Source organism: Chelmon rostratus, chromosome 18, assembly GCF_017976325.1.
Source record: "Chelmon rostratus isolate fCheRos1 chromosome 18, fCheRos1.pri, whole genome shotgun sequence".
NCBI classification, from domain to species: domain Eukaryota; kingdom Metazoa; phylum Chordata; class Actinopteri; order Chaetodontiformes; family Chaetodontidae; genus Chelmon; species Chelmon rostratus.
Genome location: NC_055675.1, coordinates 8369738 through 8383416, shown reverse-complemented (window position 1 = coordinate 8383416; position 13679 = coordinate 8369738). Strand labels below are relative to the sequence as shown.

Genomic DNA, 13679 nt, shown 5'->3' with positions numbered 1-13679 from the left:
CAATAATATTTGTTTCTATAATAGTATTAGTTGTAATATATTATTAGGAAGAGAGTGTTTAGGTATTTTGATGTTACAGAAGCAGGTCATTTCTTAAATTTCTCGTGCAACATGTTTTACCTCCTCTTATGTTTCAAAGCTCATTTGCACTGATGTTTGTGGATTTTCAAACATATAACAATCAAGACCTTAAAAAATGGAAATTCTGTGGACTGGTAGTTAATCATTTGTCCTGTGTGTGTGTTTTTGTTTGCCACTGAATATTTCATATGATGTGAGCTGATAAATGATGGAGTGCATGATGTAGACACTCACCGACACACACACTCTCTCTCTCTGTCTGTTAGTCTGTGAGGGAAAATACATCCAATGTAATCCTGACAGCCTAGCACTGCTTGTCTGTGTGTGTGTTCGCCCTCAGCACAGGGCCCGTCCCTGGCTGCCACCACTGAATGTCCCCTTAGCATCGGCAAATGGCCAGACTCTGTCACAGCCGCTGACTGGACCAGCTGTTTGCTTCTCTTTCTTCCATCTTATCTCCTTCGTCAGACTATCTGTCTTCCTCTCTGTGAAAGAGGCAGTGATAGGGCGCCTGGTGGTGCAGCACTTGACACTAAAGTTGATATCCACACATGCTGGCATCGGTGGGAGTTTGTGTGCTTGACAGGGCAGCCAGGACACAAACACCATCCTGTGGATTGTGGGAACACAGAGGACACTTACTCTCTCTGTTGTTTTTGCAGCACTGTTGACAGACAGACAAGTGGGAGGAGGACAGTGAAGGTCAGAGGGTGCTCAGTTTGGGATGCGGCTGGTTAAACCCAGTTAGACAAACAATGAAAGTGAAATGGGATGGGTCCGGGCTTAAGCTGTCTGGCCGTGCCTTGGTCCAGGCTGCTGGCGTAGGCACTTTTTTGTGCCCTGTGCTTCTCACATTGGGAGTTATCAGAGCATGCAGGCAGGGAGAGTCATAGCAGCAGCAGCAGCAGCAGCAGCAGGCTAGCAGTAGTAGTAGCAGCTCACTGGGGGCTGCAGAGGGTCCTGGATCTGACCTGATTCGTCAATTCGATAACTTCAGTGAAGTGTCGCTCCTCCAGGGAATCATCAGCTTATAATTCAGCAATCATGGTTCGGGCAGGGACTCACTGTTTCATGTTTTGCTGAAAGAAAATTGAGGTGCATAATGGATTTATCAGGAGTGTAATTTGACATCAAAGCGCAACATCTGAGGGAGCTCTGATTGTCCTGGACTGTCTCGCCATGGCTTATCCAGAGCACTTTGATTGGTTGAAAGAAACCGTCCGTTTTTTGCCAGGTAGGAGCAGCGCCTTAATGAGTTTACGTGTGGGTTGAAATGAAAATGTAAGAGTACAAAGATGAGATATAACATGCTGCAGTGGCCCCATCATCCCTGGTCTTTTAACATGATTTGAATGAGGGATGTTGCAAACTTCTCATTGTGTCGTAAACACTGCAAATGCTAAAAAGCATCTTCTTCAACAGAAGTTGTTTACTGCTGTACAAATTCATCTATCGGGAATGGAAGGTGAAATGCATGCGTATGTAAACAGTTTTTGAGCACAATTAAATCATCCGAAGGAACGAGGTCTGGAGAGAACAAGTGAATGCAAATAAGACAGAATTGAACAGCACACAACAAAGCAGACCAGGACAAAAGAGGTGAACGAGAACAGAACCAAGACACTGTTGATGAGGACGGACAGAGGAACATGTTTAGCCTCACTTTGTGCATTTTTCTGTCACTCAAACCAAGTAAAGCTGCATTCAGGAACAGAAGAAAAGAATAATACCTTGAACAAAATGCCAATGGGGTTTTGGTTTTTGCCTGTGAAACATTTGACCTTTTAATTAAATTAGGAACTCCTCCTCTTCCCCGCAGTGGCAAATGAAACAGAGAACATCACGCCTCCCTCAACTTGTTTATCAGAGGGAACTTGTGTCCTTTTCATGTTGTATTTTAAATTATGTATGAAATATATTTCCATATTTGTGCATGAGTCAATGTTTCTCATCTCAACACCAATTTATGCTTCTAAATTACAATCTAAGGGAGACAAAATTAATGTGCAGTTTGGAAAACACATGAATACATCATGCTGCCGGAGAGTGCTAAGGAACCAAAAATAGACACAGTATATATACAGGCACCAACACACACACACACACATGCACAGATTTTGCTGTAGTGTGGGGCAGGTTCCAGTGAAATTATGTGTGTGTGTTTAGGTGTTGTTGTACAAAAGGGGAAATGCCTGTGGAGGTTCAGATGGCGACAGATGGTTTTGAGACAAATCAGCCTGGGAGTCAGGATCTCTGCCCTGAAACTAGTAGCCCCTTTACGTATGTGTGTGTTAGTGTACTGATATGTATTTGTGTGTGTGGAGTGTGAAACAAATATTATACGCATGTGTCTATGTGTGTCTATGCACGGCTGAACATCTTGCTGTTTTGCGTGTGCAGTATGTTAAACCAGTGGTTTGCGTACATGTACATGCATTTTTGTGATGTGTCTCGTAACAGCAACAAATTAAGTGACAGACATCAAATATTGCTTTCACAGATTTAAAGGGTACATATTTGTGTGGCAGAACAATATGCATTTCAAGTAATTCAAAGCTTCACTCAGCTCTAGAGCCCTTAGAGCTGTGGTTTATGAGTGAGCACATGCCACAGACTCACAGATAGACACACACACATAACCACAGCTCACTCCAGCCTTACACACCTAGATTAATGGAGTTTCATAATCTCTGCCATATATTACCAGGTACAATTTCTCATCAGTGTGACATTGTTACTCTTTGGTGGAATAACCTTGCAGGCATTAGTCTGAAACTTCACAAAGTGCTTTACAATCTGCCCATAAATTACAGCTCAAGAGGTGCTTATGTGGCAGCCAGGAGAAGTTGTGCAGTAAGTAGTTCCTCTGGCCTCGGAGTGGAGGCAATTCCCAGAGGCCTGTACACTTCAAGTACATCTCAGTCCAAACCTGTTGTGACTGTAGTGAGAGGGCAGCTGCTAAAAGCTCTGCAGGAGTAAGTTTAGATTGTGTGAGTGCATAAACATGCACCTCCATCTGCTGTCTTCCTTGCATTGAGCGGTGTGTGTGTGTGTGTGCGCACGTGTTGTTGTGTTTCTTAGCAGTTGAGCTTGGCCTAGACGACTTAAGCCCTACTAGCCTTTAATAATCTCATTCCTAAGAGTACCATCTAGGTCAGGGGTTTCCATCTACTCCATAGCTGCTTACAGACCACAGAGAGGGTGAAAGATGGAATCCAAAAACACTTTTGTCTGTCATAAAATTAAAGTTTAATAATAATATCTCTCTTGTTGAGCTCAAGCCAATGAACTGCTCAGTGAACCCTGCCTGGCTTAGCTACTGTTGCCATTGAATCGCTCTATTCCAGCAGACTATTTTTGAGCAGGTATTTTTCTAAATTAACCTATGGCTGCACAAATGTATATAGTTGGCTAATGACGTGCTGCTTGCCTTTAGACATAATGCCAAGATTGCTGTTGTAAGTATTAAACTAGCTAGTTGGGCATGCTGATGTTTGCAGCTTACTTTACAGCAGATAAATTCATTGTTGTCTTTAGTTTTATGAAAGCTAGCATGGCTGGAGCACATCCACCTTCCCCAGACTTATAGTGGGCGAACAGACCACAAATACTTGTATAATTATCCATTCCGCTACACTTCAAATCTTGCTCTTAGTTGGATGTGGCATTATGGGATTTTTGTTTTCGTTTGTACATTGCTCTAAGGTAAGAAGAGCTTCAGCTGCCGCATGTGTCAGCTGATGATTCAGTGCAAGATGGCGATCAAGCCCTGTTTAGTCACTGTGTGCTTCACTGTGGTGACTGCAGAACACAACTTTGCAGTCGATATTTACAAAATATTTGAGCGTTGCCTTCTGTCAGACTGCTCCTCTCCCAGGATGTGTTTCGGCTTTATCCTTGGCATTGTCTTTGTTGACTTTATTTTGGGAATGTCATTTCTAATCAGCGTAAATGCCTACATGCCGTTGTTTCATCTTGCAGAAGCCAGCTCGTGTACATGCTCTGAAAATAGTAACAAGGTCAGAAACCTTGGGTCGATTTGTGCAGGTTTGAGTGGACGCCAGCCAGAAGTGGAAAGGGCTGGTGACATGTTGGCATTGCATAAGAGATTTGCAGCTCAGCACAAAAATGGAAAAGATGAAGGCATTTGTTCTTGCTTGTTATCTAAGGGGACACCTGTAGAGAGTCTTTACGTCATGTGTTTTTGTGAATCAGACCATGTGATGGGTCAGGAGAAAGACAAAGAACACTCATGTGTTTCTTTAAATAACCTACCTCTCTGTTAGACATTACCACTAGTTTGTGTTGGACCAAAACCAATGGTTTTGCATGTTTAACACAAATATTTGCTTACAGCTTTCATTAGTGCCAGTTAATTGCCAAAGCATGCAGCCATGTTTTAGCTTTTGTAATATTTTTGCCAAATTGTTTACATTTTCTAAATGAAATCTTCAGCTGAGACGCACACCTTACAATCCAGTGCTTTCCCCGCCAAAACACACTATGCTCAGCCATCGTTCATTGAGAGTGTATGGAAATGCACTTAAAACAACTGGCCACTGGAAGGTTGGAACAACACATTTAAAAATAACAGCTCCACCTCCATGAATCGTAATATAAGTTGAAATGTAAGTTGTAAACACACATAGGATTTACTGTGCAAAACCACTGATACGGTGCTTTAATTGCACACCTCAGTGGATGGGATCCCACCATAGTTGCATAAAAAGTCCTCTATAAGCAGCTGTATTTATCCCTTCAGGGCCATAATGTGATATGCTGCTGTGGAAGCTCTTGGTGGATGCATCCTGCACTTTGATGTAGTTTACTCGTGACTCATACATGACTCACAGTTTTCAAGTTAAAAGTTGTCTCTCACTATTTTGCCCACATGAATTTAGATCCCATCATGATAAATATAAAATGATGTGCTTTGATTTATACATAAACCCTGTCTATCTTCTGTTTTTACTACAAAAATACCATATTTCTGCTCTCAGTAGATGCAGTAGATCCTTGAGACTTTACAGTGTAAACTGTGGCTGATGGGGGAATGCAGCGTAGAAGGCAGAGTTGTGTAAACATGCCTGTGGGATGAGGTTTCTATCTATGACTTAACACCTTTTTGATCCAGTATTGAGCTTTCTAAAGGCAGCAGTGTGCTGCATAATAATCTGTTGTGCTATGATTGTGCTGCTGTATGCATCACAAAAGCCTTAAGCCTTCTCAGCTTCCTCCTCTCCATGACTCTTCACATTTTTGTCTCTTTCTCTTACCCTTGTTTCCTCTTTCCGTTCATGTCTCTCTCTCTCTCTTTATCCTCCCAACCATGCTCTGCTTCTGTTCTTATCTTCTGCCCCCACCCATACCCTGCCTCACTCTCATCTAACTATCTCTCTATCTTTCCTGTTTGAGGCCACTAATTTGGTCTGTCTTGCTCTCCTGCAGGGCAGCAGAGGAAATGATTGGGAAAGATTTTCATGATTACATATTTATATTTATTTATTTTTCTTGTCCGTTTAAGGTTACATTTGGAAATAATACATTTCATCTGGAGATAAAAGTTTTGACCAACTCACAGTGTTACATGTACATATGTTCATATTAACAGGGGCAAAATTAAATCCGCAATTTATTTTACTGAGACCTTCTTATGTGTTCACCTACATTTGTTTTCACATGTACTATGCATATGAATGAATGTTTTGGTATGGACTCGCACAGAAAACATCTGTGCAAAAGCCATAACAGAGGGGGCGAGCGAAAATAAGGGTGGGGGGGGTGACTTTGTTTTTGTCTGAGGACAATGCCTCCTAGAAGGGAACAAGACAATAGTCTCCATTCACTGCCACACCAACAACATCATGACATTTTGCTGCTATGACTGGACATCATGCATCCACCCAAACCACCAATACCACAATGGGATTTCCAAACAGGACCTCGTGGTAGTGGAGTAAAATCACTGGCAGGAGCAGCTGCCATGCATGATGTGCCTATGGTCATAGCTATGTACTGTATCTAAATCTCTATCAAACCTTACATAAAAAAACCCACAATCCTAACTTGGCATCATTTCTCTTCTTTTTCTCTTCGCTTCAGTGCATCAGTTTTTTTTTTTCTGTTGTTTATGTTACATAATCAAAGTGGACACTTGGTTTTTCTAGCATGTTTAGACATTTTTGCTTGTTCTTTCCTTGTTTGTATCCTGCAGCATTATGAGGCTGAGCTTAGTACATAACATAACAGGGCAGCACAATATAACCAAACATTCAGTTTAAAGCTGGTAGTTACAGGCAATCTGTCTGACTTATCTGGGATACTTCTGCTGTGCAGCTTGCAGGCACCACTATACTGTGCCTGAACTGATTGCTGTACTGACTTTATAATAACCAGGGCTATCATCTGTTCAGTTATCTCTCTTAACATTGTCTGCTTAAATGTAATGCAGTTTGCTGTAGCATAAAAGTGTTAATACCTTCATAGATGTTCCTTATTGTACAGTGTGCCATCTGCATGGCTCAGTATTGGATTGAAAGGCTGCTGAGAGATGGTTGGTTTGGCATGTTTAGACAACTTCCAAGTGTTGCTGCACACCAGATCTCGACAAATGATTCTTTATTTTTACACAAGATAAACAACTTTTATAGAGCTTGTTCAGGTTTGCCCGTTAAATTGAGCAGGAGGGTGCAAACCTCTTTTAATGGCAGGCTTATCAACTCCACAAGCCGCTTTCACCATAAACAACTCTTCATACTGAGGATGATTAATCAAAAGTCTGAACACCATATGCAGTTAAACCTGAAATGTGATTATTATTTTTCTCATTAAGGAAAGTTGCATATGGTGGCAATAATAATTATTGTCAAGAAAAAACGATAAGTTAAAGCAATGCAGTCTCTGTCCACTCTGAGGAAAAATAGAGCCCATTATTGGTATAATGACAGTAACAGTAAAGCAAAATGAGGTTTATACATGACAAATTTTCACCCCTGAACTGATTGGCGTCTTTAGAGAGCCTTGAACAGTACACACAAGCGTATTTGCTTGTGCAACAGAACATATATACATATTGTATTGTACATTCAGAGGAAAAGTGCACAATTAGATTAATAACACACACTCTGCGTCCACACTCTGCACCCATTCAACTTGATGTCATGTCATCTTCCATATATAGTTAGATATATATGAATGCATTTAAGGTCATGGTGCTGAAGTGGAGCACAGAATGAGGAAGACTGAAAAACAAAATTGCCAAGCCTCTCAAAGTTGCACTGACTTTCAAAATAAGAGTTTTCAGGCTATAGTCCATGTTACAGATAATGTGCAGTAATGGGTTTCATCTGTTTATTTATTTCACTAAAGTCACTCAATCAGTGCCGTAGCAAGAATGTTAATCTGCCGCTGTCTTCTTTGGTTTGCCAGGTTTGCCAGGGTTTTCCAGCATGTTTGGCAAGAAGAAGAAACGGCTGGAGATATCAGCTCCGTCTAACTTTGAGCACCGGGTCCACACGGGCTTCGATCCACGGGAGCAGAAGTTCACCGGGCTGCCACAGCAATGGCAGAGCCTCCTGGCGGACACTGCCAACCGCCCCAAGCCCATGGTGGACCCCTCCTATATCACCCCCATCCAGCTGGCACCAATGAAGGTAGAGTGTGAATGGACATCAAATGGGGACAAATCATGATCATTTTCTGACTTATCACTCACCTTTCCTCATTCTTCTGTTCCTCTCCCACTCCCACCCACACCTCTGCTCTCTCTGTTTGAACTTATATCTGTACATTCCTTTTTTTACCCACCACTGTTCTTAAACTATTCGTCTTACTTTCCTACTTTTGCCTTCTCACTCTGTATAGCTCTGTATGTATCTTTCACTTCAGTGTTGCAGGATCTCACCGCTCCATCCTCCACTTGTTACACAAGTTGTTGTTTTTCTTTCTGAGGCAAAATAGATAATTCTCCAGTGCCATCTGGCCACTTAACACTATCAGATTGCCCTAGTGTATGAAATTATAGTCATACCGTTGTGCATTATGTTGCTTTAAACCTGCATTTGGCAATTTTGGGATATTAAAGTACCACTGAATGAATTAAAGCAAGATCATACAACTATTAATAAACAATCAATAAAACAAACCCCTGCTAAAAGTAGCTGTATGACCAGCAGCTTTTAGTTGCTAATATTAGCAAACTGATAAAGTGAGTCAGTTTGTTGACTTTTTGACTGTTCTCGCTTGTGCTACTGTTACACTATATTTTAGCATGCCATATTTGAGTGGTTTTATAACAAAAGTAAAACAAGAAGTAACGCCCACCATATCTTGCCGTGTTTCACATCTTTCCTGCTTGAGGTCTTCTTCCACTGCCTCTCTGCCAGGTCGCCCAGTGACGATGTCTTTAAAGCAGCTGACACAGAAATGATGGAAAATTCAGCATGGCATTCTTTTGTAGCCACATTAGCCAGTGTTTCGCAAAGGTTACACATTCACACTTTAACAGCCAATTCAGTTCTCTGTTTCTTCTCGGTTCTTTTATCTCATTGCTTCGGTTCTACAGCTTGTAGCAGTCAAAGTTTAGTTATGTGGCTCCACTGTAATTCCCCTACACCAGCCCACAGTACAGACTGCACTGTATGGTTGAGTCTCAGCACGCTCAACACTGCCAAGTGCAAAGTGGCAGAGGACTGATATAAAGGACAGGGTTGAAATGTGGAAAGTTGAGCATCAAGCAGCTAAAGACAGAAATAATTGTGTCGAATGTACTAGTGGTCATACAGTGGTATAGTATAGCATTTACTGTAACATGCCTTGTCAGCCTTTGTTGCATTGCCTATTAACTGTGTCCTATGTAACTATGAAAAAAGTTTGCTAATACGTTAGCCAGAAGAGCTTGATAAACCCAGACTTTCTGCCACATACTGGTAAAAAATTGCTGAATGCAGCTTTAAAGGCAGCATGTTATTGAACTTTTCCATTACATAATGTCACAATCTCAGAAACCCTAATGCAAACTGATGTTTCTTTTTCATTCGGCTGTGTGATTTCTCCTTCTTACCTCCCCTGTGACTGTGATTCTGTGTCTCCTCTTGTCTCTGAACCTTCTGAGTGTCTCCTCTGATGTGTTGTTGTTCATTGGTTCTTCTTAACATATCACATCGACACATTTGATCAACTCAAAAGGGGCTGTAGCTAATTATAGTCATTTATACACACCAAACTGATAAAATATCTCTGTGCGCCTTTCTCTGGGTTGTAGCAGAACTTATTGATTGTTTGTTTTTTGAGGCCCCTTCTCTTGCATACTGGAGGTATTGGAGTTTGTATCAGGCCTCAGGGGTCTTCACAGGGGCACATCTTAAAAATGTGGTGTTTTTTCTCTTCCATTCTACTGTCTGTGGTCCCATCATACTGCATGTGTGACCCACTGCCCTTCAGCTTTGAAATCTAGGACCCTTTCCTGTGTGTGTTACAACACCTGCTTACACCATTTTTGTTGACCTTGATAATATGTAAAGAACACTCGCCCCATAAACACTTCAGTTTTTAACAAATGCCTCATTTTTTGTGTTGGAAGTTGACACAAAGCACCGCAGCACTTTGCTGCGTATGAACACATCTAAAGCAAGACTAAAAGCACTATTGTGAGCATTAATCACCAAGCTAACTTATATATCCGTCTCAGAGGAACCAATTACAGGTCTCGCTGACAGGAAAATACATGATCAGACATCCACAAAAGTCCTGTAACAGAGAACAGCAATATGCCACAGGAGATATCTCTGAAGAGGGGGAAACAAGAAAATAATTCTCTTGCTCTCTTCACAGATATCTCCCAAGAAAGTCCGGTCATCCGAAACGCCGTTGCCCAAAGTATGACTTCCTCTTCCCTTCTGTTTTTAATCCCCCTCTTTTTTCTTCTTCTTTATTTTTTTTGTTGGTCGCTCTCACACAGTCACAACTTTTGTTTCCACATCTCTCCTCCGCTGCCTGCTGCCATGCATTCAGGTGGAGGTAGTGTGTCAGCAGGAACAGGGAGAAACACTGAGAATGACTCCACACATGACATAACTACATCGCTCTGCCAAGTCTTTTCTTAGGCCTCATCTCCACTCTCCTTTTGCTTCATTCGCATGAGCCTCCCCACAAATGACGAGATTATCTGTAGCGGCATGTTCCCTCGTTTCACCCCTTGCTATGGAGGTGCCATTGATAATGACGATGATAATCGTGATGATGATAATGATGATGGTGATGATGATGGGTGCTGAGATGTGAAGTGCATGTTGCCATGACAGCTGATTGTACTCCGCTGTAGGCCACCACTCTGTAGAAAGCAGGTTAGAAAGGGTTTGCATGTGGTAGGAGAACCCTTTCTATGATCCACCTCTTGATCTGACCTAAACCGGCCTAGTCGGGCTGAGGAAAAAACTTCCTCTCCTCTCCTCTCCTCTCCTCTCCTCTCCTCTCCTCTCCTCTCCTCTCCTCTCCTCTCCTCTCTACAATCATCAATCAAATAAATCCAACATGATGTGGTCTCTCAGTTGTAAAAGCATGATTTGGTTTGGATGGTTTGGAAGCCGTACTTTTTTACACTTTAATTTGTACAAATGAGCATCTATAAACTTATATACGTATAAGAGCCCATCTAGTCCGTGCTCAGTTTTCTCAAGCTGTTTTGGAAGTTTCCGAGCAGCAGCAACAGTTTTTAATTAACAGGCTTAAACAGGACATGCCCATATCTGTCACATCATTTTGTAGCCCAGTATTAAAGGAACTAATAATCGAGCCGGTGGATAGTAAAATATTTATCATGCTCCTCAGTAACCAAAGTCATTGCTCTGAACAGCTCCTGGGCCAATGCCATATTTCAAGAGGTATGACATAGACAAGGATATTTCAATGGGAAAATCAAGTCATTACTGTGATGAAACCCAATAAAAGGAACCAGAAATCTTCATGTGTAAGAACTTCGATAAACAAAAAGACGACCAACAGTTTAGCTGTAAAACAGCAGGTATTTGGGAATGTAACTACTGGAGTTGTGGGACTGGAAATCACAGACAATACAATCTCTAGACTAAAATCACTGATCAGTGCATGCAGATCTAAAATCACAGGTAAAAAAAATACCATCTGAATGGGGCTCTACTTTTAATCTTTTAGACCAATAAAAAAACGATCGCAGATAGTTTGATGTTACTTAGAAGTCGGGGTCACTTCAACTCCAAAGGATTATGTGTTGCTCTCACTCGGAGTAAGCACGCAAAGAACACCAACTAACAAATCTGTGAGACGTGTGTGATTGTGCTAGTTTGAAGGAGCAAGTGGAGGAAGCCTCGTTGTTTCCTGTAATTTAGTGACGGTGATGGCACAATGTAGGCCTGGTGTTCAGTCCAAACATGTCCCGTGTTTCCATCTTTTGACACTCAAACTCGTTTGACTTCCAGATTACTATGATGATTTTTTTTAAGTGTTAAGTTGCTTTTTTCTCCTTTTTAGTGGTATTTGTCAATCTATTGAGAGCATGTGTGTGCGTTCATGCATGTTTTGCCATTGTGTGTGTGTTTGTGTTTGTGTGTCTGTGTGTGTGTGTGTCTGTGTGTCTGTGTGATCCTGACTCCAAAGGTGGGCTGGGTTATTTATAGTGTCTCACCCATGGACTGATATACTTCTCCCCTGGTTGACCTGACACTTGATTGACATAAGGCTTCCTCTGCTTGGCAGACTCCCCCAGCTCTGTCTACTAAGTGTGTGTGTGTGTGTGTGGGAGAAGGTGTGTGTGTGTGTGTGAGAATGAAGCAGTCTCCATGTATATATATATGTAGAGCAGTTAGGTCGGCGCGGTCATCATGCTGAAATAACCACTACCCCTGCCCTCTGGCTTGTGCACTCATCGTTTATTCACAAGGCTTGTAGCCTTGTTGTCAGACCGCTCTTCTCAGCTGAGCATTAGTATTGCTTAAAGCCTTGGCTCTCATCTCACCCCCCTCTCACCACCCCAACCCACTCCCCACCAGCCCTCAGCACACATGCTAATCCAGAAGTATAGGCTAACACCATGCCCTAACAGCATTCCCATGTTTTAAACATTGTGCTCTTAAAGCTTTTTGCAGTCTGACAATTTGAAATGTGTGTGTGGCGTGTGCGTGGTGGTGCATGAGTGAGTGCGCTGTGACTCCCTCCGTGCAAAACATCTTGATTTTTACATTGCATTTCTTGTTTTGTGTTGACATAGATGGTTTCACACTAACGTGTGCGTATGTGTGGGTGGGCTGTTGTGTGACACGAGGTTACATGTGTGTTAATGTGTTGCATTCATTAGCGCTAGCAGGGGGCAGTGCCATGGCTATTATTAATGGCAGTCTCATGTTGCACCTTGACTTTGACACCCTCAAATTGCCGACCTCTATAGAGCTGAGGAGGTAATTTACCATGATGGTGTGTGTGTGTGTGTGCGCTTGGACCTGTGAATGCAATCTCCTCTTTTCTCGTGTTTCCTCAACTGTAGGCCAATATTAGATGTCTGGGTGCTTGTAAAGGACAGACAGAATAGCCTGTGTAGGAAAGATCGCACATGTAAAAGCAAAGAACTTTAGTGGGAGCAGATTCTTCTGCCAGTAGCTGTATTTGAATTTTCTGCCTCAGTTGAATGTTTTGCTGCCTCATGGCCTCTGCTTGTGCCATGTACAGTCCTGTGCAGTTTGGGCTTTTAGAAGGGGCAGAGAAACTTCCAATATTTTCAACAAAAGAATAAGATCTATTTCCTACTGACTGTTGACAAAGCCACAGTTTTTCCTTCCCCTCAGGTTAAGAGTAAGTGTTTCATCCTGGACAGCACACTGTCTTTTGAAGCACACATCAACAGTGTTACTCAGCCTGCATACTTTCATCTATGCAGTATTAATCGTTTTCGCCTGTTGCTTACACCGAACAGCACAGCCATTCTCACTCACGCCTTGATTACATCTCATATTGACTATTGCAATTCTATCCTTTCTCGTCTTCCTCTTAAGTGTCTTCATAAACTTCAATTGGTTCAGAAAGCAGAACTCCCTCCGTAGACCACATCACTCCTGTTCTTCAGCAGCTTCACTGGCTCCCTGTTAAGTACCGGATCGATTTTAAGATTCTGCCTCTCACCTTTAAGGCCCATTCTGAACTCCTTCTTCACACTCTCCCCGTACTCTCAGATCCTCTTCTGCTATTCAACTCACTCCACCCTCTGCTTGCTTGACTACCATGGGGTTTAGCGCCTTCAGCTGTTCTGCCCCCCTGCCTTTGGAACTCTCTCCCACAAGACTTGTTGTCTCTCCACTTTCAAGTCTCGTCTCCCGCATAAAGTTTTGCACTGATGATAACTACCTAGATATTGTATTAATTTATTATTGTATATTACTGCGTTGTTTGGATTTTATGACATTTTGATACGTTGTTGCCTGTTTTTAACTGTCTTTAAGGTGTCCTTTAGTGCTTTGAAAGGCACCTATAAATGTAATGCATTATTACCATTATTATTATTATTGTTGTTGTTAGTTGTAGTAGTAGTAGTAGCATTAATAAATACTGTAGTAGAAGTAGAGAAGGTCAAAGCC

General features: G+C 42.0%; 1 protein-coding gene across 3 annotated transcripts in view; it reads left to right on the top strand.

The window, feature by feature from the left end:
- The window catches only part of pak5 (p21 protein (Cdc42/Rac)-activated kinase 5), a 67025-nt gene that overhangs the window by 23861 nt on the left and 29485 nt on the right, over positions 1-13679 (top strand). The window contains exons 1-3 of one of the 3 annotated variants that reach the window (XM_041958280.1): positions 1199-1315; positions 7510-7733; positions 9913-9957. In XM_041958280.1, coding sequence (XP_041814214.1) covers positions 1261-1315; positions 7510-7733; positions 9913-9957 — 324 coding nt within the window. In that variant the 5' untranslated portion in view covers positions 1199-1260. Of the gene's footprint in view, positions 1-1198; positions 1316-7509; positions 7734-9912; positions 9958-13679 lie in introns of those variants that run through there. The other 2 variants (XM_041958282.1, XM_041958281.1) reach the window with 2 other exon arrangements.